The 27,311-nt window shown below is 40.3% G+C and overlaps 1 protein-coding gene across 2 annotated transcripts in view; it reads left to right on the forward strand.

Annotated features, from left to right (window-relative positions):
• The window catches only part of LOC125009051 (carboxyl-terminal PDZ ligand of neuronal nitric oxide synthase protein-like), a 205,493-nt gene that overhangs the window by 168,636 nt on the left and 9,546 nt on the right, over positions 1 to 27,311 (forward strand). For both annotated transcript variants that reach the window (XM_047586582.1, XM_047586583.1), the window contains exon 10: positions 2,486 to 2,662. In XM_047586582.1, coding sequence (XP_047442538.1) covers positions 2,486 to 2,662 — 177 coding nt within the window. The remainder of the gene's footprint in view (positions 1 to 2,485; positions 2,663 to 27,311) is intronic.

The raw sequence follows: 27,311 nt of genomic DNA on the forward strand, positions 1-27,311 counted from the left end.
GCTGGTTTAGGAAATTTATTTTCAGCCTCATGATTAACAAATATATATTTTTTTTTTCATTCATGTGCATGCACTTGTCACTGACAGGTATTCATTTGTCCCTTCTGGAGATTTCTCACCATCGTATGCCTGCCCACGGTGCTCTTAGTCCAAATTAAATAGCAATATATGATCTAGTTTATGCATAGACCTTTAAATATTTCACAGTAACTCAAAAGATAAATCACTATTTGATTCTTTTTTTAAAACTTAACAAACGATAAATTATGGAAATATAAAGGTCAGGTGATGAAGATAAAGGTAAATAATTGGACTACAGCAGCCAGAAGTGGGACATTTCTCAGAAGAATAAAGAGGATGACAAAGATGATAATAGCCAGGAGGTTAAAAATCCCTGCACGCAACAGAGTAAACATCCGTCTGCGCGATGCACGAGAGCGTTGACGCATTCAGGTCTGCAAACACTCAAACATGGCACCAGTTAGAGCTACATCTAGTGGAAGCTTCTACATTAAAGCTTGTTGTGTTTTGGGACGTCTTTAAACCACCTCCTTTGACTGATTATGTTCTCAGAAACCATCGCAGTCACTCCCGCCCTCTAAGATGCCACAATATTTTATCTTATCAGGTTTTACAGAAATTCACTGAAGGAAGAATTTTTTGTGATTGTCACTGATGTGGACCTTTTAATAAGGTCAAGAGAACTCTCCTTCTCACTCAAAAAAGGCTCAGATGAAATAGACTTTTTGGAAGCGCAGTGGTAAAAGTGTTAAAACGGCTTCACCTCTTTGGTGGAGTGTCAGAGCTTTGGGACGGTGCAGCTCTTTGACTCCCTTAAATGAAGTGGATCTGTCGTTTTAATGCCATTAGTCACACGCGTCCTTTTCCTGCTCACGGGTCAAAATATTCTAAAAGAAGAGGCTTGTTTCACTTCAAATTTTTTTTGGAAGAGCGTTTCAAAGCGTCACTCACTTAACAAGCTTCTAAAAAGCAGCGTGTCTCTTCATCAAGGTTAGCAGCTGTGGATTTCAGATCTGACGCAGTTATGGATGAAAAATATGATAAAGCTATTAAGGCAAGATGAGATAAGATGGGACTTTATTCATCCCTGATGAAGCATCAATCATTTTTATGAGTTCCTCACTTCTGCTTTGTAGCCTCTTAGCATGAACGTAGCATCAGCTCCAGGGGTAACTGTTAAGTGCAGCCAGCAGACATCTGGACTGTTGTGCTGATCTCTACTGAAGCTATCGTTTAGCTTTTCGTTTTAATCCACAGGCCGACTGGTGCAGAGTTTGCACGTCCTCCCTGCTCCTGTGTGGCTTTTCTCTCGGTGCTTCTGCTTCCTCTTACATTCCCAAGACATGCATCATTGCATCGTTATCATAATATAAATAAATTGGCCGTATGCATGAGTGTGAATGGTCGCTGGTCTCTCTGTGACAGACAGACGACCCGCCGGCTGCAACGGGGTCCATCTGTAACCCTTCAGATAACGAATGAATGCAAATGCAAAGCGGATGATGAAAGAAAAATGTCAATATTTTCCTCAGACGTATCATGAAGTTGCAAAGAAATCTCGATACGACTAAATTACAGTATATTTACTCCCCGTCCACCGTTTCTGAAAAGCAAACACATCACAACTCCTGAACCTTTAAAAAAATAAATAAATAAGTCCACTTACAAGGTCATGAATACCATATTGGGGCCGTTCATGAGATAAACATGATGCATTTGAAGACGACATTAAGAATGGAGTTTGAGTTGAGAGGTGATGTCTGCAGCTCGAACAGTTAAAAACCACTACAGCATCTCTGCGCTGCAGGTATTTGCTCGACGATATTGATGCTCTCTTGCTTGCATAGACTATTTAACTGTTCTGCTTCTTTTTCTCTCCACAGCCAATAAAAACATACTAATTCTGTAAATTTAAACTGGAAAGTTTCCAGTACAAAATCCGGTCCCTAGATTTGTAAAATTATCCAATGTTTTGCCATTTAAAAAGCATTTAAACACGTTAATTTATTATTAAAACTGTCAAATGTTGCGAATCCTAAACTTTGTTTGAGTGTTGCGGTTTGTTTTGGTGTTTGATGCTTAAAACAATCAGAGGTTTGAGCTCCAGGTTTGTGCTGTGTTTCAGTGTGAGCAGGTTTCACTGAGCAGCTGTGATGCTGATGAAACACTTTGAAACATTGTTTTTTTTTCTTTTGTCTTCCTGTGTACACGAAAGCATTGATTTATTGGTAACGGGGGGATTTATTCTGTTAGGATTTATAATCCTCTACTTCCCCGCCATTCTCAGATATCTGTATCACATACATTCGTCTTTGTCCATTGCTGGTGATGAATTTAAATCAGGGCACAGTAAAGTATTTAATCCGCCTGTCATTTCCTCCTCTTTTATTCCTTATTCATCACTTGTTTGACTGGATTTCCTTCTGTTTATCTTACACCTCTTTGTCTTGCCTCTTCTCTCTAGTGGGGTCCCAGGACAGTTTGCTGGAGATCACGTTCCGATCCACGATACCTCCGGTGATCTGCGACCCCACGACGCCTAAACCCGAGGTGTCCGCCCTCAACCTGCCCGCGCTCGGCACCAACGACGGAAACAGCAACGCCTTTTCATCCTCCAACGGGACTCTGGGAAGCCCACTAGGTAGGGACCAGTGTCTACTCAAACTGGAGTGCTTCCGTTTCCTCCCGGGACCCCCGGGGCCTCCGCCTCCTCGGCTCCCCTCGCCTCCCCCGCCACTCAAGACGAACAGGCCAGAGATAAAAGACGACCGAGAAGTCTCGGAGAGTCCAACAAAGTTATCGCCCAACGAGGTCACATCTCTGAGCTGCCTGGAATTCGCCAGGTTTCGCGAGTCGGGCATCGCGTCAGAGTACGAGTCGAACACGGACGACAGCGACGACAGGGACGATGAGGACGAGGGGGAGGACGAGGAGGACGAGGAGATGGAGATCTTCGGCTGGGGAACGGATGAGGAGACGTTGAGGCTGCTCAATGTTCTCAACAGACGGGGAACTCCCGACTGTCTGGGAGATGAAATTGCGGTGTAGCATATTAACCTTCCCTCCCCACACACACACACACTCCACGAAGAATCCAAGATAAAACACAAAATCCCTGATCTGTTTTTGTCCATTTGCTCCAAATACACACTGGACTAAGCTCTGTCACGTCTGCACAATTACATCCAGTGTACACACAATACTTACATGAAAGCAGCAGGTAAATCAGGTCTGACTTAAGTTACATGCACTTTAATATACTTTATGTTTAAAGGACATTCAATGTCCACAAACCTTAAGATGCATTCAGCTTGAACATGGAGCACATTTTAAAAGCTGCACTTATTAACTTACAACAGTACTTCCATACAAAAAAGAAACCACTACAGGTGTCATTTAATTTGGGGCCAAAGCCAAAAGAAGTCCAATTTTATTGCTGTTATACAACACAACATCATCTGCAAATGTGCAGTTAATGCTCTTTCTTTATTTTTGATATGCATTTAAACACATTACTCCGTTAATTTCACAGTCAGATTTAATGTCTGAAGCAAAGCCAAACTCATCACCTTCAGCCTTCCTCAGCCTTCTGCACTTTTTTATCCCTAATATTTGAAAATTAGTTGGCTAAAAATACGTAACACAGAATTAGGTGATACAGTTTATTTGAGGCTTCATAAACAGTCAAACAGTCACACGTGTCCGAATCATTTTGGACTCAGGAGAGAAAAAGTTGCATGGAAGTTGACATGAAGGCGCAGGTGAAAAATGAGCAGAGATGCTAGGCTATGCACTTTAACATTGTTAAATGGAATGAAATTACAGTCACTAGGAAAATTGTCACTCAGTTTCTATTTTCAACACTCACAAATAAATGTTATTCTGTGATAATTTAAAGCTACAATTTTCACCTTAAACCAAATCTCCACGCTGACCTCAAACCTACTGAACATCATGAATGCACAGAAATAGAAACATGGGCAACACTCCACACTTTTGTAGCAGAGTGCTGTTAAAGTGGCTTCACATTCATTCTGAATGCACCTTAAGATTATTATTGTCCGTCGCTCACGCCTCAAATAACAAGAGAATCTAATTTATATGCACGCTCATGCATAAATTCTTACTCTGTCGCTCTTGTTTCCTTCCTTTTTCCATCTTTCCGTACGCACACTTGCGTATTCCCTGATGGGATTCAGGAGCTTAAAGCCTCCCCCCTTCCCAAGTTTAAAGTCGTGGTAAGGCCTGGATATCTGTCACATCAGGATGTGGAATGTGAAATCGAACCAAAAGCTTGACAAACTGCTTGGGTTTACAAATGTACATATGGAGTATCTCCTCTGGGTTAGTTCAGGGGGTTTTCAGGGTAACTGTCGACAGGGTTTGGGACGTTTTGCTGGACTGAAAAGTGACTCTTCATATCGTGAGAGATGAACTCTGAGGCCTTGTCTGTGGAGGAACTTTGTTACCGTCTCTATGTTTTAGAAAGGGACACCCCCCACCCACCCCTTCCTGGCTCTGTTCATAATCAATCAGAGACTATTTTTAGACAAATATCTGGACAAACCTTGTTTTCTACGTCATACAGCAGAACCGTCGACCTGCTCCGTCCTTGACTCCTGCCTCCGTCCTCCCTTGTTGTCTTGGTAGTCAGAGCATGTTTGCACTCCTTTCACTTGTCCACACATTTTCCCACTTTTTTTTTTTTAATTTATGTAAAGCTGGGATTAGCCGGACCTCGAGGAACGCTGTTTGTTTCTTCTTTTTCTTTTTTTTTCTTTTTTAATTCATCCCGTGAACAAAAACTCTTCCCCTCGTGCCAGAATGGATGGCAGCCAAAAGGGGGGTCTCGTTTTGTTTAAAGCCATCTCTGTGTACGGCCTCCAGGCACACTGCAGTATTAAAGTGTTCATTTTGTTTCAAGAGGAACGCCGTAGAGTTTTCATTTTTACGTACAGATTATCGGAGCGGCGATCCCGTTTAATTGATACATGCTGTCCAGTGTTTGGGGGGGAAAATAGATGCTGCAGAGATTTAAAAGGGCGCTTTAGTCTGATAGGATCAAACCAAAGTCATCTGGTAGTATCTGAGATGTTATTTCTCTGAAGTTTGTTTGGAAATTGGTGCCACATGACTCTTGGTAACATGAATCTGTTCAGACTGAGGCAGGCTACATCCAGTGGATCAACATTTTAGTTCCTAAATTGAAGTCTCCACGGTTGTAAATGTCAGGTGTGATCCAAATATGGTGTGAGAAATTGTAACGTCTAAAAAAAAAAAAAAAAAAAAAAAAGAAAGAAAAGAAATCCAATAAGAAAAGATCCGTGAAGAGTCAGAACTGGCTTGAAATGTACCTTGAAATACCCTCGACGTCTCACGCTCACCTCAGACAGTGTATTTTTCCCTTTGCAAAGATGATGAAACGCCAACGGATCAGAGTCGGTAACAAAACCTGCTGGCAAACACTTTACAGAGATGACAAGGATTTAGGTGGGACAGATGGAGATTGACATGCAGCAGAAATCCCCTGCCGAACTGGAACAGAAGGAATCAGGGTTGGGAGTGGACAGCTTATACGCCACCGTTGGCTACGGAAGCTAATTTCAGTTTTGCCAGAAATTACATTTCATACAACAAAAGTCCTCGAACCCTAATCGACAACATCTTTCTGTTTCTTTATTTTATTTTTCCTTCAGTGTGAAGGATGCTCCATCCATCTCCCTCTTCCATAGGGATGGGCATCGATAAGGTTATTGGTGCCGACGCCATTATTGTTTCTGCTTTTTGATTCCTCCTTTGAGTTTTTGGTTTAGAAAAAGGTGTTCATGGTTTAAACAACAGGAATTTTATTGAGTTTTTTATCAAGAGATAAGAACTTGTGTAAGTAAACCATTGCTTACTGGAATCTCACAAGCACTGCTCTGCTGAGACTTGTTGACCAGAGATCGTTGAACACATGACTTTCTCTGTATTTAATGCTGTACGTCGTCGACTGATGCTTCAACATGTTGGTGGTGTTGCCGCCCTTGCGTGAAATTATGGTGCGCTGGAGAAGTGAAGCCACACTTTGAACCGTTTCAGTCTCGTGACGTGAATGACATGCCTTGACGTAAAGATGATTCTTCTTCTTTTGTTTTATGGCGGTTGGCAAACGACATTTAGGTTCATTACCGCCACCTTCTGGACTGGGATGTAAAGATCTCATCTCGTCTCATGTTCTACTACTCTGGTCGCGGGGGTTGCTGGGGCCTATCTTTCATTGGGAAGGAGGCGGGGTAACCTGGACAGGTCGCCAGTCTATCGCAGGGCTAACACGGATACAAACAACCATTTGTACCCAGTATAGCCAAATGAGCATGTCTTTGGAGGTGGGAGAACCAGAGTACCTGGAGAACATGCAAACTCCACCCAGAAAGACCCGAGCTGGACTGGAATCCGGGCCTTCTCACTCTGCCACCCGGGATGTAAAGATTCATCATAGTAAAAGCATCTATATAGCATGAAGGTTAATGATATCGATGAATTGAACCAATTGGAACCGGTTCTTTTAAAGAATCAGTTCTCGGTGCCCATCCCTTCTCTTCCCCGTCTCTCGTTTCTTTCCCCTTTCTTTCTTCATTTTGATTAAAAACATTGAAAATCACATCAGATGCAATCAACGTCAGACAATTCAGTCATTTAACTCCAATGAAACAGCCCCTGGGAATCGAGCGAAGAGATAATCAGACCTGTTGCAATAAATCATCAGACGCTGGTCCGTTAAAAAGGTGACTCTCATCTGGTGTTTTATTCGTTTTTTTTATTTCTTTATTGAAAATTTGCTTTTAATCACAGAGGGTATCACATTATCTAAAAAAGATTACTTGAGCATCAGGCTCAAATCGTGTTTTGGAGAGGACGTGTCTGGAGACCAAGCGACGCTGTGCAAAATGCATTTCCTAACCCACGTCTCTGAGAGGTCGGCCGAGCACAGAAAGTTCTTCCCTCCTTCTGCCTCCTACACGCCGTCTACTCTGACGTCTTCTCTCTTTCATGCATTAATCTGATTTCTGATTAAAGAGGGAAAACTCAACGCAGTGGCACAGAAAGTACAGAGCGTTTCAGTTACGTAGTTACATAATAACATCTGCACACGAGTATGATGTAAACCGAGTTTATGTCCTTGCAAGAATAAAAGAGGGAGCTGGAGTCTTTCATTCAGTGTCCTCATCAACAAATATAGACAACGAGTCCTCAAACGCTCACCGCCATTTGTATTCTGACAAAGACGGGCTAATAATTGTTTTTTTTTCCTGAAGCATGAAACACAAACTATGACTCACACTGTTAAATTGTCCTCAGAGGCTCCTTTGTTATTTATTTATTTATTTATTTTAAGCAGAAAGGCAGAAAATTCAGTTTGAACACGGATTCTGAATTTGAATTTGAATTTGTTTTGTAGTGTAAATTAAAGTACTTAAATCAAATACTTTGGTTTTTTGGACTGACAAATGAAACTAGACTAGTTAGGTAACAACAAATCACTTAATAATTAGACTCAGTTCAGCTTGTTTCAACTGATACAAAGAAAAAAAAACTGCAACCTCAACTGGATGGTCCTCCAACCAATTAAAATGCATTCAACTCGATGGCCCTGAAATGATATAAATGATGAGCATCATCAGTTCTCAACTCACTGACTCCAGATCAACTTTCAACATTTTGCGACAGGTTTCCAAAGATATAATTTTGAAGTCTACATCCTCAACCCTCCGCTATGTGTTCAGCTCTGACTCTTCAGCCTCTGGGTCACATTAACTCACCATGTTCTTCTGTCATCGCTTGAACCCCGCTTTCCCTTCGACCTTTCAAAAATGTCAGACGGGCTGTGATTCTCTAACCAGGCTCTTGCTGGTGTTTTATATATTATATTAGCCATTCACGTTAAAAAAAAAAAGAGCTAAGTGCAGCCCCTCGGCCTTTCACCCTGATAGAGAGGTCAGTAATTACTGCTGGAGGGAAGCGGCTTTTTTAGAAAATGTTTCTAGTGAGATGAGAAGCACCGCGGAGGCCACTTTGTAAACTAGTTATTGACCGAGAGGCTAATGAATTTATGAGATACAGTTGAATTCTGCAAATGAAAGGAAGGAGCGTGTCTGCACCACACCACCACCACGTCCGGCCGACTTTTACAGTAGCCTCTTCTTTATTTCATGGGTCTTTCTGAACAGCTGAAACATATTCTTAGAGATTTCTTCCCACACTGTGAGATAAATGGATGGATAGTATAAATAAATCGTACTTTAAAGGTAATTTATATTTGTTTTAGCTTGTGCTCTGTGCACCTGTTTCTGATCAACCTAGAGTTACGATGCATGCTGTGCACAGGGCTGTTCCAAGACACTTGGGGGCCCCGGGCAAGAGGCACCTTGGAGCCTCGGCTTGAGCTGTTGTTGTGCATTGAACAATCAGCTTTTATGATGCTTGGTGGGACTGGGACAAAGTGACATGTGGCAATAACTGCTTTTAATGTAACACACATTCATACTTACCATTATCTTGTTTTTTATTTCCATCCTCCTTTTTTTTTTTTTGTTTGTCCTGAGAGGTAGGTTCGCTTAATTTTGCTAGTAGGGGACCCCATTATAGAGACTCCCAACGTGTCATCGTTGCAGTGTCTGTAGAGGTTCCATCATTGTTGTTGATTATGGACCAATATCAGTCCCGTCTCTCCGCCCAGTTTGCCCTGATTGTGAAACTCACAGACGCTTAAAATTTTACCTTAACTCATCTTCCAAATGAAAAAGAATTTTCTCGTATCTGCAGACGCTATGGCATAGGTCTTCATAGGTGGGGGTACTGCAGGAGGGACATAAAATATTTGGTTGATTAGACTTTTTTTATATATATATTTTTCAAATTTTGCCCCACAAATTTAAAGTTCTTGAAATACACATTCATGTGAATCCAACATATTTTAGTAAAGGGATAAATGGAGGCAGAATGTTGCATATTACACACCGACTCCATCAGGTTCCTTTTCAGTTCCCATGTAAAATCCAGAAGCACACTGCAATATTAGCAGAAGCTAATGGTGCAGCTCACTCCCATGAGCTCAAAATGCATCACTTTGTTTGATTTATTCGGCAGTTGCACGGTCACCCCTACTGTTGCACGTTTGAAGTAAAAACAAATGAATATTTGAACCTGTGCAAAATGACAATAATAATGTATATTTATAAATAGCACTAGGTTGAGTTTAATATACAACACATATAATAGGTGTGGGGTCCCTTTTTAATCTGTTTGGGTCCTTGGCCTGACAAACTTTGAAGACCCCTGCGTTCCGGTGTAAAATACCAGAGTCTGGTTTTTAAATCTTTATCTTCAGTTTGTCTCTCTCACACACGCTGTAGCTCCTCTCTACATTAATTAAAAGCTGGAGCTTGTCGCTGCCCTCCCATGTTCCGCGTTGCCAGACAGCCCGACCGAGCAAAGCAGGCTTTCGGTGACTCGCATCGATTTCCCCGTCGCGTGAATGTGTCGTTTGAAACTGGGGTTAACCGTCGGGATGTCGAGAGAGCAGCGTGAATCGATGCACTGCTACACGGCTCGGTGTGTCACCTGCAGAGACTACAAGTGCACGGGTAAACGTCTCAGACTCAGCCGACCGAGGTCAAACACACTCCCGCACACCGACTCTGGAGCTGCAACGTGTCGTCTTTTAACTCAAACCCTGAACTTTTTCAGTGAAGTTAAAGGGCTGGTTTTAATTTTAATCTGAGAACGTATGCGTCCAAAAAAAAAAAAAAAACTGTGCCAAATAGTAGAATATTCTCGACTCAGTCTCCTGACCTTAATCCAGCTGATTATCCGCTTCGCTGCTCCAGACTAGACTGAAGGCGAGCGGAAATGTTGGCTGCAGAAACGGGTCTGGCAGCTCCTCACGAGAGACGATAGCGAGTGAGATATATTCACCAAACCTGCTTCAAGTTATCATCAAGGCTGCAGGTTTTTATTTTTTATATATTTATTTATTTAGTTATTTATTTTACCCAGAAGAGCTGACCTCATTTATGTGACTGAATTGGAGCAGATCCTGCAGCCTGCTTCCAAACTCTCGCTGCCGGTGTGTTCGTTGGTGCCAGAAATCACAAATGAAGAACTTTCAAGTGCAAATCTATCCTTCAAAATAAAACCAAAAATGTAAATGTAAAAAAATATGTCGGTAAAAAAAAACACGACATAAAAAGTATAATGTGCATGTAAATGCGAGATGTATTCAAGTAAATTTTATTTATGTAGCGTCAGTAACAATACACTTTGTATTAAGACGCTTCACAGAAGAAAGATGATGCATAGTACAAGATCTAGGAATGACCTCCTTATATTTACCTACAGCCTCATCAAATAGGTCTGCTGTGAAGAAATATATTTAAAATCGCTGTGTAATCCATTCAACATTCTCCAGTTTATTAATGAAGTACACCGATCAGCCACAACATTATGACCACTGACAGGAGAAGTAAATAACACTGATCATCTGACAATTCTGCACGATTTTGGACCTGGGATTCATTCACGATGTTCATGATGTTACTTAGACATGTAGCACCCACCTAGACCAGACCAGACCCCCCCACCCCACCCCATAGCAATGACACTCAATGATGGCAGCGGCCTGACACAAGATTCAAGATTCAAGATCACTTTATTGATCCCCACAGGGAAATTGTTTTGTCCCAGAGTCCCAAGATAAGAGAGAACATATATTAAAAAGACATAAGAATAAAAATAATTTTAAAATAAAATAAGAATAAGAATGAGGTAGTATAGAATTATAAAAAATGTACAGTCGATATACACATTTCAGCCAAAGTGCCCAGAGTGTGAGGCAGATGTGCGACAGCCACAAACATAAAAGACACAGACACAAAAATAGTTTAAGAACAGCTCAATAAAAAAACATGAAGAGCATCACAAGGTGTTGACCTGACCTCCAGATTCACTCCAAACTGATCAAGTATCTGCTGCCAGACGACACCGTGTCCATTCACAACCGTTTTGGAGACACAAAATAGACCTAAACAATTTTAGGGAGGTGGTCATACTGTTTGTAGTAGAATTAGGGGACAAGCAGTTAGAGTCTGAATGAAGTTCCTCCCTGTTTTCTGTACTGTAGAGTGATGAGACATGAGGAGCTAGTGGGTCACTTCTAAACAAACGCAACAGACCATCAGAGCTCTGAAATGAATGACCACGTCTGGGCCAGCAGCAGAGTGCGCAGGTGTGGAGATGGGGGGGTTAACGAATGTTAAAGGCCGAGCAATTAATCCTCCGACCTCAACGTTGATGATAAAAGCCGAGCGGGAAGAATTCACACTGACTGAACTCATCTGCCTTGACCGTCACACCGAATTATAGCGGGTGTCTTTCTTTGTACTTGTCCATGCAGCATTTCGAGCTCTTAATATTTGTGTCCTTTCACTTATGACGGCTTGTTCCCACCGGGTCATTGGATTTGAAGCGGCGACCTTTCCCTCTCTAACCTTTTGTACAGTCTCATTTCTTTGTACGGTGGAGATTTTCTTGCATTTCACACATGTATGTTTGCACATTCTGAAGCTAAAGCCCGTGTTCTGACTCGGTTTCTTGTGCTCGTCCACATCTGGATGCGGTGGCAGACGCCTTTGAAGTTCCCACCATGCGGCCCTGGAGGCCACGCTGAGCCGCAGCTTGACTATGGTACATAATCTGGACCATGTGCAGCTCCAGATGTAAAGGGCTATAACAGCAAACTGATTTTTGAATCGCAGCGCCGCTGAAAGGCCTCGTCCCTGCCACATCTGTCCGCACATCAGCTCTTCCCTTCCTCTTCCTCCTTTCTGCTTCTTCTTCTTCTTCTTCTTCTTCTTCTTCTTCTTCTTCACATATGCGCCCACTAAAGCGAGCTGCCAAACGTAACACACATGCTGAATTCAAGACGGAGGTGAAAGTTGACAACCTCAAAGAGAAACGAGCTCCCCGCTGAGGAGCAGGAAAGACAAGAGGTGGCTTTGATCATTTTGGAGCTCGTACTCAGAAAAATCAAAACTTTTTTTAGTGTTTGATGTGTCATGTTAGGATTGAAAATAAGACGCTCTTAGGCACATTGAATTCCTCACTGTGTCTAGTTAAGAACAAATTCAGATCGTCAAATAGTTGGTTTGTTTCTCTTGTGAGGGCCTTTCATTCTTTAGATTAGTTGTGTCAGTGCTGTGAAGAACCATATACACCTGTCCACATACGTCTTTGTTCTTTCATTCTGCTGTTTTTTTTTAGTGGTTTAGACTTGAATTCCACATGTACGTATGTGTTGTGGCAAAAAGTTGGTCTGGAGTCACCCTATTGTTCCCAGGAACTGTTTTTTTGGAGGTTTAAAAGGAAACTGGACATATGGGATCAGAGGCATATTCGTTTATCAGTAACAACCTAGAAAATTGATACCAATATGTACAATTAAATGAAGAAAGGTCTGATTTGCTAAGCGTGACATGTGGGGTCCTGCAAGGTTCGGTCCTGGGCCCAGAGGTATTTATTCTCTATATTAATTCATCTGCAATACGTCCAAACTGCTGCATTTTGTTCTATTTGCTAATGATACGTATTTACTTTGCTCCGGGTAAAATCTGAGGCACCTTCTGGAAACCGTATAAAAAGAAACTGAAACCTTGAAACAACGGTTTAATATTAATAAATTGTCATTAAATTTAAACAAAATTAAATATATAATATTTGGATATCTTAAAGCCCCAAATCAAACTCTAACCAAGATAGATGACACTGGAATAGAAAGAGTTTATGACAGAGTTATTATAGACGACAAATTAAGCTGGAAATCACATGTGAATCATACAAAGAACAAAATATCAAAATCCATTGCAATATTGAACAAAACAAAATACGTTGTCAACTGGAAGTCATTATCTATTGTACCGCTCTTTCATAGACCCATGCATCACTTAGTGTGTGCAGATCTGGGGACACATGTGCAAAACAATCACACATTCAATTTCTATACTACAAAAGAGAGGAATGAATAGAGCCGATTATCATGCACATACAAACAGATTATTCATAAATTCACAGGCCTTTTAAATTCAGTGGTCTGGTCGACTCAAAAACTGCACAAATTATGTACATGTCTGCAAGCTACTTGACCTTACAATGACAGTGTGATGCAGTAAAAAGTAAAAAATAATAATAATAATAATAAAAAGAGGAATATTTGACCTGAAACATTTTTTCAATGGTACACGATCTACCTGCACTATCTTCTACCGCTCGACCACGATCGACGTATCGCTGCACCCCAGCTGTAGATGAAGTGCATGGGCTGCTACCATTCTTCACTAAATCCAATATCCAATATAACAAAGAACAATACAGCCTGAGAATAGAAAAACCTCCAGCAACAAACTGCAGCTGCCAACCTCCACAATCACTCATATCTCGCTACATTTGAAGCCATTTGGTGACGTCTGTCGTCCACTGATACGGCCTCAGAGGCTCAAGCATTGTGCATTCAGTGGGCTCAGGCTAAAGTAATGAGAAATATCCTAAACCAGCCAAAATTTTGTTGGACGAGAAACTGGGAGAAATCTGCCAACACCGTCTCAAGCTGCTCCGCTAGGAACTGATTCTGCTCCGACAAAAGATCTGCCCTGCAAATCAAACCGTTTGCTTTATGCCATGATGGACGGAGCGGCGTTGGGTTGAAGTTGTTTACAGTGAATGCAGTGGAAGAGGCGGCGAGCTGTTCAGAGTCAGATATCGCATCTGTTGTTAAAGATACTTTTCGTTACAGCAGCTCCTACTCAAAGTGTTCAGATTAAAGAGCAATGTAGGCAACAAGAATATGTAAGAATAAGTTAGTAATTAGAATAAGAATAAACACGTCAATGGAAAATACCAAACCTGGGTCCGTGTCACAATTGTGTGTTTTGTTGAATAGCAGTAAAAAGGTCTAAGCTAATCCCTCGGTGGTTGAAAGTCACGTTGGCTAGGCTAGTTAGCTGGTGTCTTCTTGTTGGTTGCTAGCTGGTAGCTGGCTGCTAGCCTGCTGGTTGGTTTTCAGTTTGACTGGGCTTCTAAATGTGATTTGCCTCGGATCTCGACACAAGTGATTGTAATGCCTCATCATGTGTAATAATTAAAACATGTATTCATGGAATACATGAATGTATATGAAGTGAAAGTGCAGAGAAGTTAAGTGAATTATTAGCAACAAAGGCATTTCCTTTTAAAATTAAAAAACTTCACGGCATTTTTCTTTATCGGGGTCGAGACTGGATGAACAAAAGTTTAAAAACCGTCAAGTTTTCATTTTCTAAAAATAAACATTTAAATCGTTAAAAGGCAGAAACAAAGAAGCACCCATTTTTTTTATATTTTGCAACTGAAAGTTGCCGTTTTCAAAGTAAGAGCATGTATGAGGACAGTGCTGTGTTTTTGTGTTTTTCAGAGTAATGTTAGCTAGTAGCTATACTATATGCACTTATTTTTAGTTTTTACCTGAAATATGCAGCTTAGTTTTTCTGCAGTCATGTCGTCTTCACTGAGACACCGTCCTCATACATGCTCTTACTTTGAAAACAACAACGTCCGGTCGTACAATATGAAAAAAACAAACAACCAAACAAAAAAAACGGGTGCTTTTTTGTTTCTGATGAAAAATGCCTTGAATTTCAATTTCCAATGACCAAAACATACACAGGCCCCAATGGAGTCTTTGGGATTGAGAAACAGTTATTTGAGCAACTGGACTTCAAACTTTATTTATATAGCAGCTTTCATACAAATGAATTGCAACACAAGGTGCTTCACATATAAAACAACACTTGTATTGTTTCTTGAGGATGTTTCTCCATTCGTCCAAGTATCTTCTTCAGTCTGAGATTATTGGGTATGCTAGGCTACGTCAATGCCACAGTAGGTAATGATTTGTTTGACCCTGTGCACAAAATGTGGTCTGCAGAGAAATGACTGTTGTGTGAGAACTTCGATTTGAACCCTAACCTTTCTCAGCATCTCTGGAATGAATAGGAACTGACTGGTAGCAGGACCTGGGCCCTTATAATATATAAACTTCACTGTTGCTCCTTCTATTTCTAATCATAAGATCCTTCCTTCCTCCATCCCTACAAAACCTGAATCAGATAAAAAGGCAAAGAGGAACCGAACGTCCGGAACAACAGACACATTATCTTCTGGCCGCCTCGTTTCCCTCGCGGCTGCACTTTCAGTTTTTTTGTCTCAGACACTCGGGTCAGACGGACAGACCGACCGCGATGTGGCAAATGGCTGAATGAATTATTGATCTGATGACTTTGATGCGGAGGACACGGACGCTCACCCAAACATGTCTGGGCCACAACCCGCAGCCTCTTTTCGCTTAACGCGTTGGACCTCTTGGTCTCCGGAGCGTCTTTTTTTTTCGCCATGTGTGGCATTTCATTTCCCACGTTTAATGTCCTTCAGCAGATCTTTTAAAGATCTTCTTCTCCTTCTTCTTCTCGTTTCCCAGAATGTTTCTGATCACGTGCCAGTAAGTGGAGTGAACTCATTCCATGTGGCTTTGGTTTCTGATGGTAAACATGTTGCTGTAGCCGTGTAGTAAGTAAAAGAGACGTTGCATGTGCTCCCTTTAATCAAGACGTAGTTTGTGCTGCAGCTGCTTCGCAATCCTGTTTTTTTTTTTTTTTTTTTTTTTTTTTTTTTGTTATGACCACATGCTGATGTAGTATCTCAGCGTCTTTTATTATCTCTGTGTTCCTCGTGCTCCGTTTTAAGAGACTTTCCGATGCAGTGAATCTGGAAGAAACGTCAACAGGACTGACATTTATATTGCGAGTACGGAAACTGCCTCAAAACCGTAGGAAAATACACAAAAACGCAAATGATACGTATTTATGGCACATGCTGTTTGGCGTTATTTATTTTAGAAATTAAGTTAAACACTGATTCCTTATTTAGAACCAACAGAGGTTGAGCGGTTCCACATACCTGACATGTACTGTATCGATCAGCCATAACATTATGACCACTGTTGTCCTTTTTGAGCTGTCTGTGGCTGTATTCTGCTGGGGGTGACTGCTGCTATCAGCTCAACTCAACTCAAAGTTTATTTATAGATTATAAACATTTAAAACTCTCAGGGTTGACCAAGGTGCTGTACAGATTAACAAAGATGCACAGATGGTGAAAAGAAATTGACCCAATACAATGTCGCAATTACAATAAATACAATAAAAAAATTAACACAATGCAATGAAATAGAACAAAATACATTACAATTGAAACATTTGCCAGATGTACACTTCACCAACATAAACCAAGGAGGGAGAATTTGATTTGGGAACAAATGAGCGTTTATGTGTAAATTAAGGTCCCGATTAGCTGTTGCCATAAGCGACCGCTACTCTTCCTGGGGTCCATGACAAATAAAAACACATGCACTTATAAATATAAACACAAATATATCAAAATATAAACAAGTATTGTACATATATGCAAAATCGTTGGTTGATTAGATTTTTTATATATATGTTTTAAATTTTCTTCAATAAATTCAATTTTCTCTAAATAAACATTAACCTGAATCCAACATATTTTAGTAAAGGGATAAGGGATAAGGGATAGCTTAATACTGAATTCAAAATGATAATAATAATGTATATTTATAAACAGCACTAGGCTGAGTTTAATATAGAACACATATAGTAGGTAAAAAACGAACATCCCAGATTTAACAAACCCATGAATAACAAAACCCACAACAATAATTCTATTTTAAAATGTATTTACCATTTCTAAAACTATAATAGTTTATCTATTAAACTCAATTAAAAGCCAATGAGAAGGGAGAACAGGTGTGTCTTAAGCGATTTAAAAACCTTGTGGCTGATCGGTGTAATTATCCTAAGAGATTAAAGTTCTGCTGTCACCATAAAGTTATTATTAGTAAAAAAAAATATCTTTTTCTGCAAATATTCCACAAATGAAACAGTGAAAGTCGGTTAACTGACCTAATTTGAAGTTTCCAGAAATGTAACCAGGATTATTTCGGATTATATTGTTGCTGAGCTTCATTTGTATTAGTCCTGATGGAGGATTTCAGCTTTGCACAGTCAGAGGCTCGTTTCAGAGTTACATTAGTATTAGTTTCACTTGACAGTCTTTGTACCGTGTGGCCTAAAGTCTGCATGCAGCCTGGGCCACTAGCACCGTCCCAGAGGGGAATAAAAACATGAGCGTGGATGAGGAAATATATATATATATAAATAAAAAGGCAACAGAGGACGAGGAGAAGGTGAAAACGGGTCGGTTTTATTAATGTGGTTTCTGTCACACCCCGCCCCGCGAGACAAGAGGGTCAGAATGGGAGGTTCAGCCGGACACAACATGATAGATGCTGACTGATGTTTTAATGCTTTGTTTATGCGACAGGACGTGTTTAAGAAGAGCGTTTATACTGATGCTCCACTGAGAACAGCTACAGTCAGAGATTTAAGATAACGCACAGAGGAAGAGGCTCATAAAAAACAAACTAATTAAAAGAATAATTCACAGAATTACCCAGATACACCCCTTTAATTTCTTCGTTTTATCAGATCCATTAACATTTCTGTTGAATTTTCTTTAATTAATTATTGATTGGTTTTGCGTTTTCTACCAAACAAGAAGAGTTAACAGTGTTTTTTTTTGGGTTTGGATGTTTACACAGAAAAATACAGCAAAAACACGTTTGGATTCTGAACCAACACCATCATGGGGATAGAATTTTAGGATTATCTTCAAATTCTGCATATTTGTCATAATCGATTTCAAATCAGCATCTTAGCAAAGACATATAAATCATATAAATCATATAATTTACCAATACAATAATGCACACAGTTAAAAACGTCATTACATATCAGTTAACACCAGGAAACGGTTCCGATAAAAGTGTTTTTTTAGTGAGCTGACATGATTTTTTCTCTGGCACATCATTCCACAGATGTGTTTCCGGCCTTTACGGCGCTAAAAGATCAGTTCTATAGCCGAGGTCGTGAAGTGGAGCTTTAAAAGTTCTCAGTAAGATCTAAAACTTAGTGGACGCACATGGAAATCTGCTGAAACTGGAGTGATGTGATCAGTTTTCCTGGTTCTGGTTAAAAGCCAGGTGGCTGAAATATGGACCATCTGAAGATTGATTCATTGTTAATACAGATAAACAGGCTGTTAATAATAATCCAGATGGATTTTTGGAAATGTTCCTCACAATAAAAGGAACAAGATGGGACTAGCTTAGCCTGCAAGACCCCACTCCACTGTTTTCATTATGATAATTATGACAGTTTGTTGTCAATTTTATTTTATATTGTAACATTTATTCCATTTTTAGACAAAGTTTTCCATTATTTAAGCTCTTTCTCTCCCAGCAAAACTCTGAATTATCACAAGACGGTGGATTTATTTACTTCTCCTATTAGTTTTCATATTTCTTAAAATCCAATAATTCTCCGTGGTTTCTTTTTGCAGCTTCCTATTTTTAAAACAGGAAGTGGTGAAAGTTTCATTAGATCCTCCTTAAAGCAGGAAGTGAAACGCGTGCCAGCGTCTCCAAATGCTGACAGCGTTGGTAAAAGGAAAAAAAATGACTAAAACCCGAGAGAAAGTGGTGCAATGAAAGGCAGCCTGTCAGTCAGAGTTCAGTCAGAAACCTCTTCCATTAATCGCGTCCCGTGTTCAGTCTGAGGCCGACTCTCAGCGGAGCACACGGGTTTTAATCATTCATGTTATCACGAAACCAGGTGAAAAATTGATGAGCGTCTCCTCCACATGTGTGTCTTTGGAGGGGGAGGAGGATTATTAAGTATTTTTCATCCCTGCCTTCAGACCTCAGACATGATAGGGCCTCTCTACTCAGCCCAGGACACGCATGCACATCGTAGCTCAGCCGAGTGTGTGCGTTCTAATTTAATACAATCGCTGATAATGACCGCGTCTGGCTTCAAGATTAGTGTGTTTATGTGTGCAAGTGAGCGTGTTTCAGGCCGCTCATCGTTCACAGCAGCTGCAGTAGATTAGAATTTTCCTTTAAAGGCAAGAAATAGGTGTTTTTTTTATTTTTTATTATTTAAATATGCAAAAAAGTTGTTTGTGTAAGTAGAAACTAATCTTACGATGTCGTCACCGCTGGAGGTGTGTGGAAAAAATTGCAGTTCCATAAACGGCCACTTGAGGCCGACTCCAAAGGTCGGTCCCCATAGACCAGTGATTCCAAACCACCGTGACTTCATCTATGCCAGCGATTTAAAGCGACAGACAGAACAATTAAATACTCTTCCACTAGATGGCAGAATGTAGATAATTAATCCTATATTAGAGAGAGTCTCAACTCAAATCATGGCGCCATGTTTGCTACATCTGAGGTTAGATTCTACAGTGTAACCCTATGGGTGCATGTGCTACGTTGAAATAAATCGGATCTATAAATGTTATTACCAACATTTGTCCACATGTAAAAGGTCCTCACTTAAATATCCCAGCGTCTACTTCCTTTAAATATGTTAAATGAGCTGTAAAATGCTTTGTAGCCCAATCACCTCATCAGTCATGGAGCTGTGTTTACCTTCTCCTCAGTCTCCGTGTTCATCCATCACTGTTAAAAGTTTGAAAAATTATAAATACTCAGAAATAGTGAAAATTAAACTAGTCTTACTCTTACTTACTATTATCATTATAACATTAGCACACCATTAGCCTATGGTGTAGCCCGGGAGTCTTCAATGTTTTTCTAGGTCAAGGACCCCAAACTGATGTAGAGATTAAACATATTAAACTTAGCCCAGTGCTATTTATAAACATACATTATTATCATCATTTTGCATTCAGTATGTTCTGCAGTGATAGGGGCGGGGCCTATTCTGCACAGGAGGCTTAAAGATTGACAGGTCTCAGCTACATTTATCCCTTTACTAAGATATGTTGGATTCATGTTGATGTTTATTTAAAGAAATTTAAATTTGTGAGGCAAATTCTGAAAAATATATATATATATATAAAAAAAATGTCTAATCAGCCAAAGATTATGTGAACCCCTTGCAGTACCTTCACAGACCCATAGGGGTCCACTCTCTACAGCGTATGCTCCGGTTGTGAGAGTCTAAACTGAGCTTTACTCTTTTAAAACTTAACTTTTAAACTTTCTTTAGAAAAATTTAGTGAAATATTCTCATTCAGACTCGTGCAATTTGTTCCTGTCAAAAAACTCGGGCGTGTGCACGGTCGGGCTCGGTGACAGAAGTGCGTTATCCTCCGCTAAGAGCAGCGCTAATAGTTTGGCAGTTTGATTGGTGACTCTGAAGCCAAACCAAGCTAATTACAGCCTCGCGCCGGCTGCCTGGCGGAGTGGAAAGCAGACTCGCTGCAGAGAGCTCCCCGAGAGGAGGACGAGAGCCCCGTTCCGTGAGATGAAAACGATAATCGTGGCCGCATCATAATTCATCATTATTCCTCATGAAGATTGAGGATGTCTGTGAAAAAAAAAAAAAAAAAAAAAAAAAAAATGACTTTGTACTGATGAAACATTATCGTGGAGCCAGAAATTTGTAATAGAGGTGAGGAACTCAGTAATTACACTTCATTAAAAGGCAGATATGTGGGGAAATATAGAGGGATTAAACCAGGGAGCAGCTCTGAAGGAGCCTAGTTAAAAATAACAAATGTTTGTCTGGAAACAGATTTATTCTCTGGTTTAAAAAAAAGTCAGCAGCAGCTCCTCTGGCACAGAGGAAAAACATATATATAACTTTGCTGTTTGCCCCCTTCCTGTTTACTCCATTATAAGTAAACTACTCCCAAGCTAAATAAGGATGTTGATAAAAATCCATGGAAACCGGTTATAGCAACGTGACGTCAGAACCTTTCAGCATGTGTGAAGAATCATTTATTATGAGCACTTTTTCATGTTTATTATTAGCCTGTCTTTACCAGACTAGTTTTAAATGAGGACCATAATTTGTAAAGTAAAACTCACACTACATATGACCAGCAGTATTTCTGTTAACACAGAAGTCCTTTGATAAAATCTGTATTTCTGTGATTTATTTTAACAAGGTTTGTTTGATTTGCAGCTTTTTTTCTTTTTAACCAGTTCGATGAATTATGAAACCTGTGTCACACAGATGTTTGATGACGCTGCGTAGAAAAACAGAAAAGAGTGAAATCTGGAAGGATGATTAGATGGATGACGCAGCATATTTGGATGTACTGGATTTCACTGCTTTACTCTTGAGCCGTTTCTCGTTCCAACACACAGACTAAACTATAATTACACTGTAGGATTAACACGCCTCCTCCTTTCGGGGTGAATTTCTCCTTTTCTTTGGAGTTGCTGTAGATTGCGTTATTATTACAGTGGATTCTTCCCCGCGAGCTCTCTGGGTCAGTTTTATTTTACTTTACTCTCTGTTTACTGCTGCAGGGCGCAGGGAAGATTGACAAAAAACCTATTGTTGTCAGTTATTAAAAGGCTGTGGAGGGTGACATGTTGGATTGCACATTAAAAATAAACCCTTCGTGCTCCTCATGCATGTCTGTTTTTAACCTGCATCCTGTTGTTTCAATAATTAGACAGTAACCTCTGAAGAAAGGATGAAAATCCTCATTTCGGTCTTAATGAGCGATAAGTTTCCAGATGGAGGCCTTCAGGGTGTTTGTAATTAAAAGGAAACACACACACAAACATCCTATCTGTTAGTATTAGACAGTATTAGTGTTAGTCCTCCAGAGTAAATCAAACAGGGCGCAGGGGTGATTTTCAGATTTAATATTTACTCTGATTATCATTCTCCTTAACTTCTCCTTCAATAATTCTTCATTGTGGAGGTTTTTGAACTGTGTGCGTGCAGGAGGTGAAAGGGACAGGTGTTCTGAAAACAACAGGAAATTAGTTTTTATCATTTGGACACAGTCGGCAGTAGGAGGTGCAGCGGAGGCCGTGACATACGGCTCAACCAAGCAATTAGAGCAGAGGTTTATTCCTCTGAGTCACAACTCTGTCAAGACTGGAGCAAATATTAACGATATGACGGCTCTATAACCTCCTGAGATCCAAGCGTTTGTCTAGAATGCACCTGAATTTCTGTGAGATTAAGATCTTTAGGTATTTGGGATTAGTAGAAGTATAAAAAATAAGCATAGTTTTTTATCTGGAAGTAGTTTTTGAGAAAAAATGTGTGGACACGGGGATTATTTCACTGTATATTATAATTTAAGTCATCAATGTGAACCAAAATATGCAAAACCAGAATTGGAAATGATAAAATCCCAACGTCCTCAAACGAGGACTTGGGAATTTATTAAATTTGCATGTCATATCAAACTAGAAAAGTTAATAAGAATAAACAAACAAGTGTATTGACCTTCACTACCAGAACATACTCTCTGGTTGGAATAAATCCATTCTCTCCAAGTGTGTTCACCCCACGTCGGATAAAAATAAAAGTTTCCAGTCGGGACAGAAACATTGAGGAAGGAAAAACAACCAGTTGTTAAAATAAGACATCTTCTCCTTATTAGAAGAATTCAGTGTTGTCAAGAAAGTTAAAAGTTAAAAATGCTCCACAGCATCCAAAACCACTTTACTTCTTTCTTAAAAGTTCACACATACATCTTATCAGAGCATTTAATGTAGTGTCCACGTAAATCGAGTGTTAAATCAGTCAGATGGCAGCTATTAAAACAGCTCCGGTATAAATAATCCCAGAAAGTGCAGGCTCACGGTTCATTTTTCTGGTAGCTATTGAGCAACAAAGTCAAATTATAAATCTGAATTTCCCTAAAGCTACGTATTGGTTTGGTTTGGGTGTCTACCTGGCCTATAGGACCCTTGTACTGGTTGTCCTGAATGCTGTTCCTTGTCTAATTTTAATTCTTTAGTGAGCAAGAAAAAAAAAAATCCCTGACATTTCATCAGCCTAAATCACAGAGGGACCGTCCTTCCTCCTCCTCTAATTTGGACAAGGCACTAGATTAACCGTTTGCCCAAATGAAATTCCCAGTTAGGAGGTGGTAAATCTGAGCGGCCTGTTAAACAGCAGTGAGTGAGGGTCCTGTCATATTTTTTTTTTTTGGGGGGGGGGTTGTTGGTAATGAAATAGCATTATCTGTGGGGAGAAGTGACGCTGCTGCCTTTTATTTATGGTTCACACCACTCAGAGGGAAAAGTGATGGTGTTCACACGCTGCTGTGATAAATGGAAAAACTTCCATGAGTTTAAAATGTGTCAAAGAGATGGATCGGACACATCTGCATCAGCCTTGGTTTCACAATGTAGAGCATCCACACATCAAGTTTTGTGATTATATTAGACCCTGATTTTTTTATTATTTATTAAACTTAAAGCTCGAGTGCAGACTTGTATCAACCCCCTTTTAACAGTGAAAGTAAACGAATCAAACACTGTTGACGTCTTCCACGGCTTGGAAAAGTTTATTTCACTGACGTTTAAAGAAAAGCCACAATAGGTTTGTTTGTCCTTGCCTCTTTCTTTACATCTGTGAAGATTCTCCATCATCCGGATCATAGTACGTCCAAAAAACAAGGCTCAAACTAAGGCAGCTGGACTTATTGTAAAATCATCCTTTATTAATCTTCTTAAATTTTTCCTCTAAGTCTGGGTTTCTTCTCTGGAGCATCAGAAACCTTATTTGGACAATTTCTAGGTTCAGTTTAATACTTCTTGGCAACCAGAGGCAGTGAATTTATAGAACCTAAGTTGGATTTGTAAGTTCTAAAGTTCTAAAGCTGCAGAAGTGTCACCACAGACATCAGAACTATGGATACATGGAGGTTTACCTGGCCTTCATGGTTCATTAATCTTGAGCAACAAAAGCTACAACTCGGTAGTATTCAGCATGTTTACTTGAGCGTAAAAAGAAAAAATAATAATTATTGCCTTAATCCGACTTTAACTGGACAACTTATCCGATTAAGACACCAAAATAATACGACTGGAAATCGATGTTCTCCGGCATGTATACGCCTTAATCCGACTTTAACTGGACAACGCGTGTGCACATGCTCCACAACCGCTGCACTGGCGTATGTCGCCCGACACAAAAACATCCAAGAAAGTCAGTCGCAGAAGAAGAAGAAGGTGGAAGAACCGTCTGAGGGATAGCGCCATCTTATCTGCACCATGAGTACAAGCACAACATTACGTACGAGATTTTAAGAAAAAGCTGGACTATTATCCATCTGGTTGTTGGTTGCAATGTTTGTTATACGACGTAATAGGTCAAAGACAAAGGGGCCCGTATTAACCCAATGACAAGACACATATCGCCACCTAGTGTGGAGGAGGAGCACATGTTCCCGCCAGTTATTTGATTTTCTCTGTTGCATTCAGAAAGTCGAATTTCAAGCATAGCTGGATTAAGCTGTGCATGTAAAAGCACTGGTTGTGTCTCTCTGTTGGAGTTTCACTCAAGCAGAAGCAAATGCTTATAATTTGTTGTCTGCAACCAGCTCAACTCTCATGTCGTGCTTGTTGCCGAACACGTGGCGACAAGTGTCCAACGTCAACCTGTTGCTTCATATCGGCGGCACCTAAGGCTGAAATACTAACGATTTAAGGCTCTGTTGGAGGTCATTGTTCTTCTTGCTGTTATAAATAGTTCTTTATGATTCTGTTTGTTTGGACTCAGTATCAGGCTGTAGAAAGGATTTGGGTGAATCAGACGCCTCTAAAATGTTTGCCCAGTGCTTTACATCATTAGACTCTGAGTCACAGTGACTTAAAGTTTTTGGTTGGAGTTTGGAGGTTCTGTGGTTTCCAACAGAAACGAAGCACTAAAACCTTAATAACATTGTTATTACCTGCAAGTAATCTCATAAAATAAACATTTGGTGAAAGCATTCAAAACAGAAACGTATTTTTATCATCTACTCTCTTCTTTTTTTTTTATCAAACATGACATTTCTCGGCATTGTGGTCACGTATATAGAATAAATAGAGCAAGACACCACAATCAAAAGCCCCAGACGAGCAATTGTTAAAACATATAATCACATAATCAGTGTTACCTGTGTCTGTGGATTAAAATCTCATCAGTCAGTTGACATAGGTCAGAATATTCATGGGGCATTTGTGGAAGGGGCGGGGAGATCCCAGGTAACCTTTCATTTTCCTGCTTGCTTCTGTATCAAATTGCCCAAAAAAAAAAATATATCCTCTTAATACTTCATCAATCAGGTCTTTCGTTTTGGATTTGACTCGTGTTATATGCCTGGTGTCCTGCCTTTCTCTGCTACGCGGGGATAAAATGAGCTCCGCAGAGAATACTGGCGTCTGACTGCAGAGTGATAGTCATCCTTTGAGAGGAGGCCAAATTTGCCTCGGTTTAGAGAGAGTATATACCATAGCACTGAGAGCCAAGAGTTTCGGGGCTGGCTCGGGGCCGTTCCAGCAGAGAAGTGGTAATAAATAGCGATGATAAGCCACATCTGTGTGTCAGTGAGCCAGACAGACACAAGTAGGCTCTTCTCCAAACTGCAGCTTTCACCTTTCACCAGCAGATCTTCAGAACATTACATTTTTTTTTTTTGTGGTGCATCAAATGAAGATCTCTTTCCTTTCTAGTGTCCTTCACAAGCTCTCACATTGCAGCATCCACCCATCCGTTCATTAACGCTCCATTTACCAGAAATATTTGGCCTCATTGTCTGGGTGGGATCGATACGGCGTGACGCTATCGATCCCCGAGATCAGTCGAATGTTTGTGTTCGGTACACACTAGTAATGACCTTGGCAGACGGGGACGAATACCGAGCAAAGACTTAAGGCGTGAATGAAAGGACGGGGGGTTTATTCTGGCCTCCTCCCAGTGAAGCTCCCCTTGGCAAAGTCAGACGGTTACCAAAAGTTTGTTGGTGTATTTAATGAAGTTTTACTAATGGTTCCAACTTAATCGTTTACATGAATAAAATGATCAACTTTATGACCACCAGACTCCTTCCAGGACCGTCTGCTCTGAACAGGGCTGGTTCAAGACACTCTGGAGGCCCCAGGCAAGAGCCTGCCCCCACCTGAGTCCTACAAAACCGTAGTCCATTACATTTTCCTTTTAAAACTGCTGCCTGCCAGCCTTGGCTTGAGCTGATGCAACCACCATGTCCTTCATGTCTAAAGACCTTCATACAGTGTTGTTATATGTGCAACACTAAACTTCTATGATGCTTGGTGGGACTGGGACAAAGTGGCAACAACTACTTTTAATGTACTTACCACTGTCTCATTTTTTACCCCCATCCTCCTCTTGTTTGTTTTGTCCTGAGAAGTAGGTTCACTTCACCCTCTGGAGTCACCAGAGCGTCCAAATCACACGACCAATTTAAGACGACGTAGCTGCAAGATGCAGCGTCACTGAATCTCCATTTCAACTTTTGTGGAAAGTGTTAACTTCGAACTATATACCAGTTTTTAAATTGTGTAAAAACTAGACTCATTAGAAATAATTTACCGCTCACTTTTTCTTAATATTGCTGCCATGTTGGTGTGCGTCTGGTGCACGGGAGAAACGGCGAAAAGCAAATCGCTAACAAGCGGAGATCGCGAGCCATCTTGAAATAATGCTCGAAAGCAAACAAAAAAGACGATCCCCCTCCCCCCATCCTCCCTCGTGACTCCCCCCTTTCCTATTGGTGGAAAACTGCATCCCATCATCCCATGTTGTGTCAATGGTTGCTAAGTAAGAAGGAAAAGTTGTGGGAGTGATGCTGTATTTAAGACAGAGATTTGGGACTTTTAGATATTATTACTTATTGTTACACCTGATAGTTTTGTAAATGGTTGTAAATACAAAAACTGTGTTGTAATGGAAATGGTTTTAAATAGCTTTGTTTGCTAAATTTGTGCATAAGATTTCGAAATTTACACTTTCGCAAAAAAAACGGCTCGTTAGACATGTTTGTGGTTTTCACAGTGAAAATATTAACTGTTTTCTGCTCTGATTTTATGGTTTTAGTTTAGTTTTAGGTCCTGTGTGTTAATGACGTTTGTCAAAATTAAAAATAATAATAATAATAATTGTAAAATGACACAGATGAGGTTGTGCTGAAAAGAATGAAACCAAACAAGAACCAATGGAAACTGTTTTTAAGATGAAATATTAAGGTAAAACCAAAAGTAGTCAAAAACAGCCAATTTTACTCTGGACTCCAGCTCTGGGCCCGATGCAATTGCCTAGTTTAGTTCTAGTAGTCCACTTGTGGCGGCCCTG

This window comes from Mugil cephalus, chromosome 6, assembly GCF_022458985.1.
Source record: "Mugil cephalus isolate CIBA_MC_2020 chromosome 6, CIBA_Mcephalus_1.1, whole genome shotgun sequence".
NCBI lineage: Eukaryota > Metazoa > Chordata > Actinopteri > Mugiliformes > Mugilidae > Mugil > Mugil cephalus.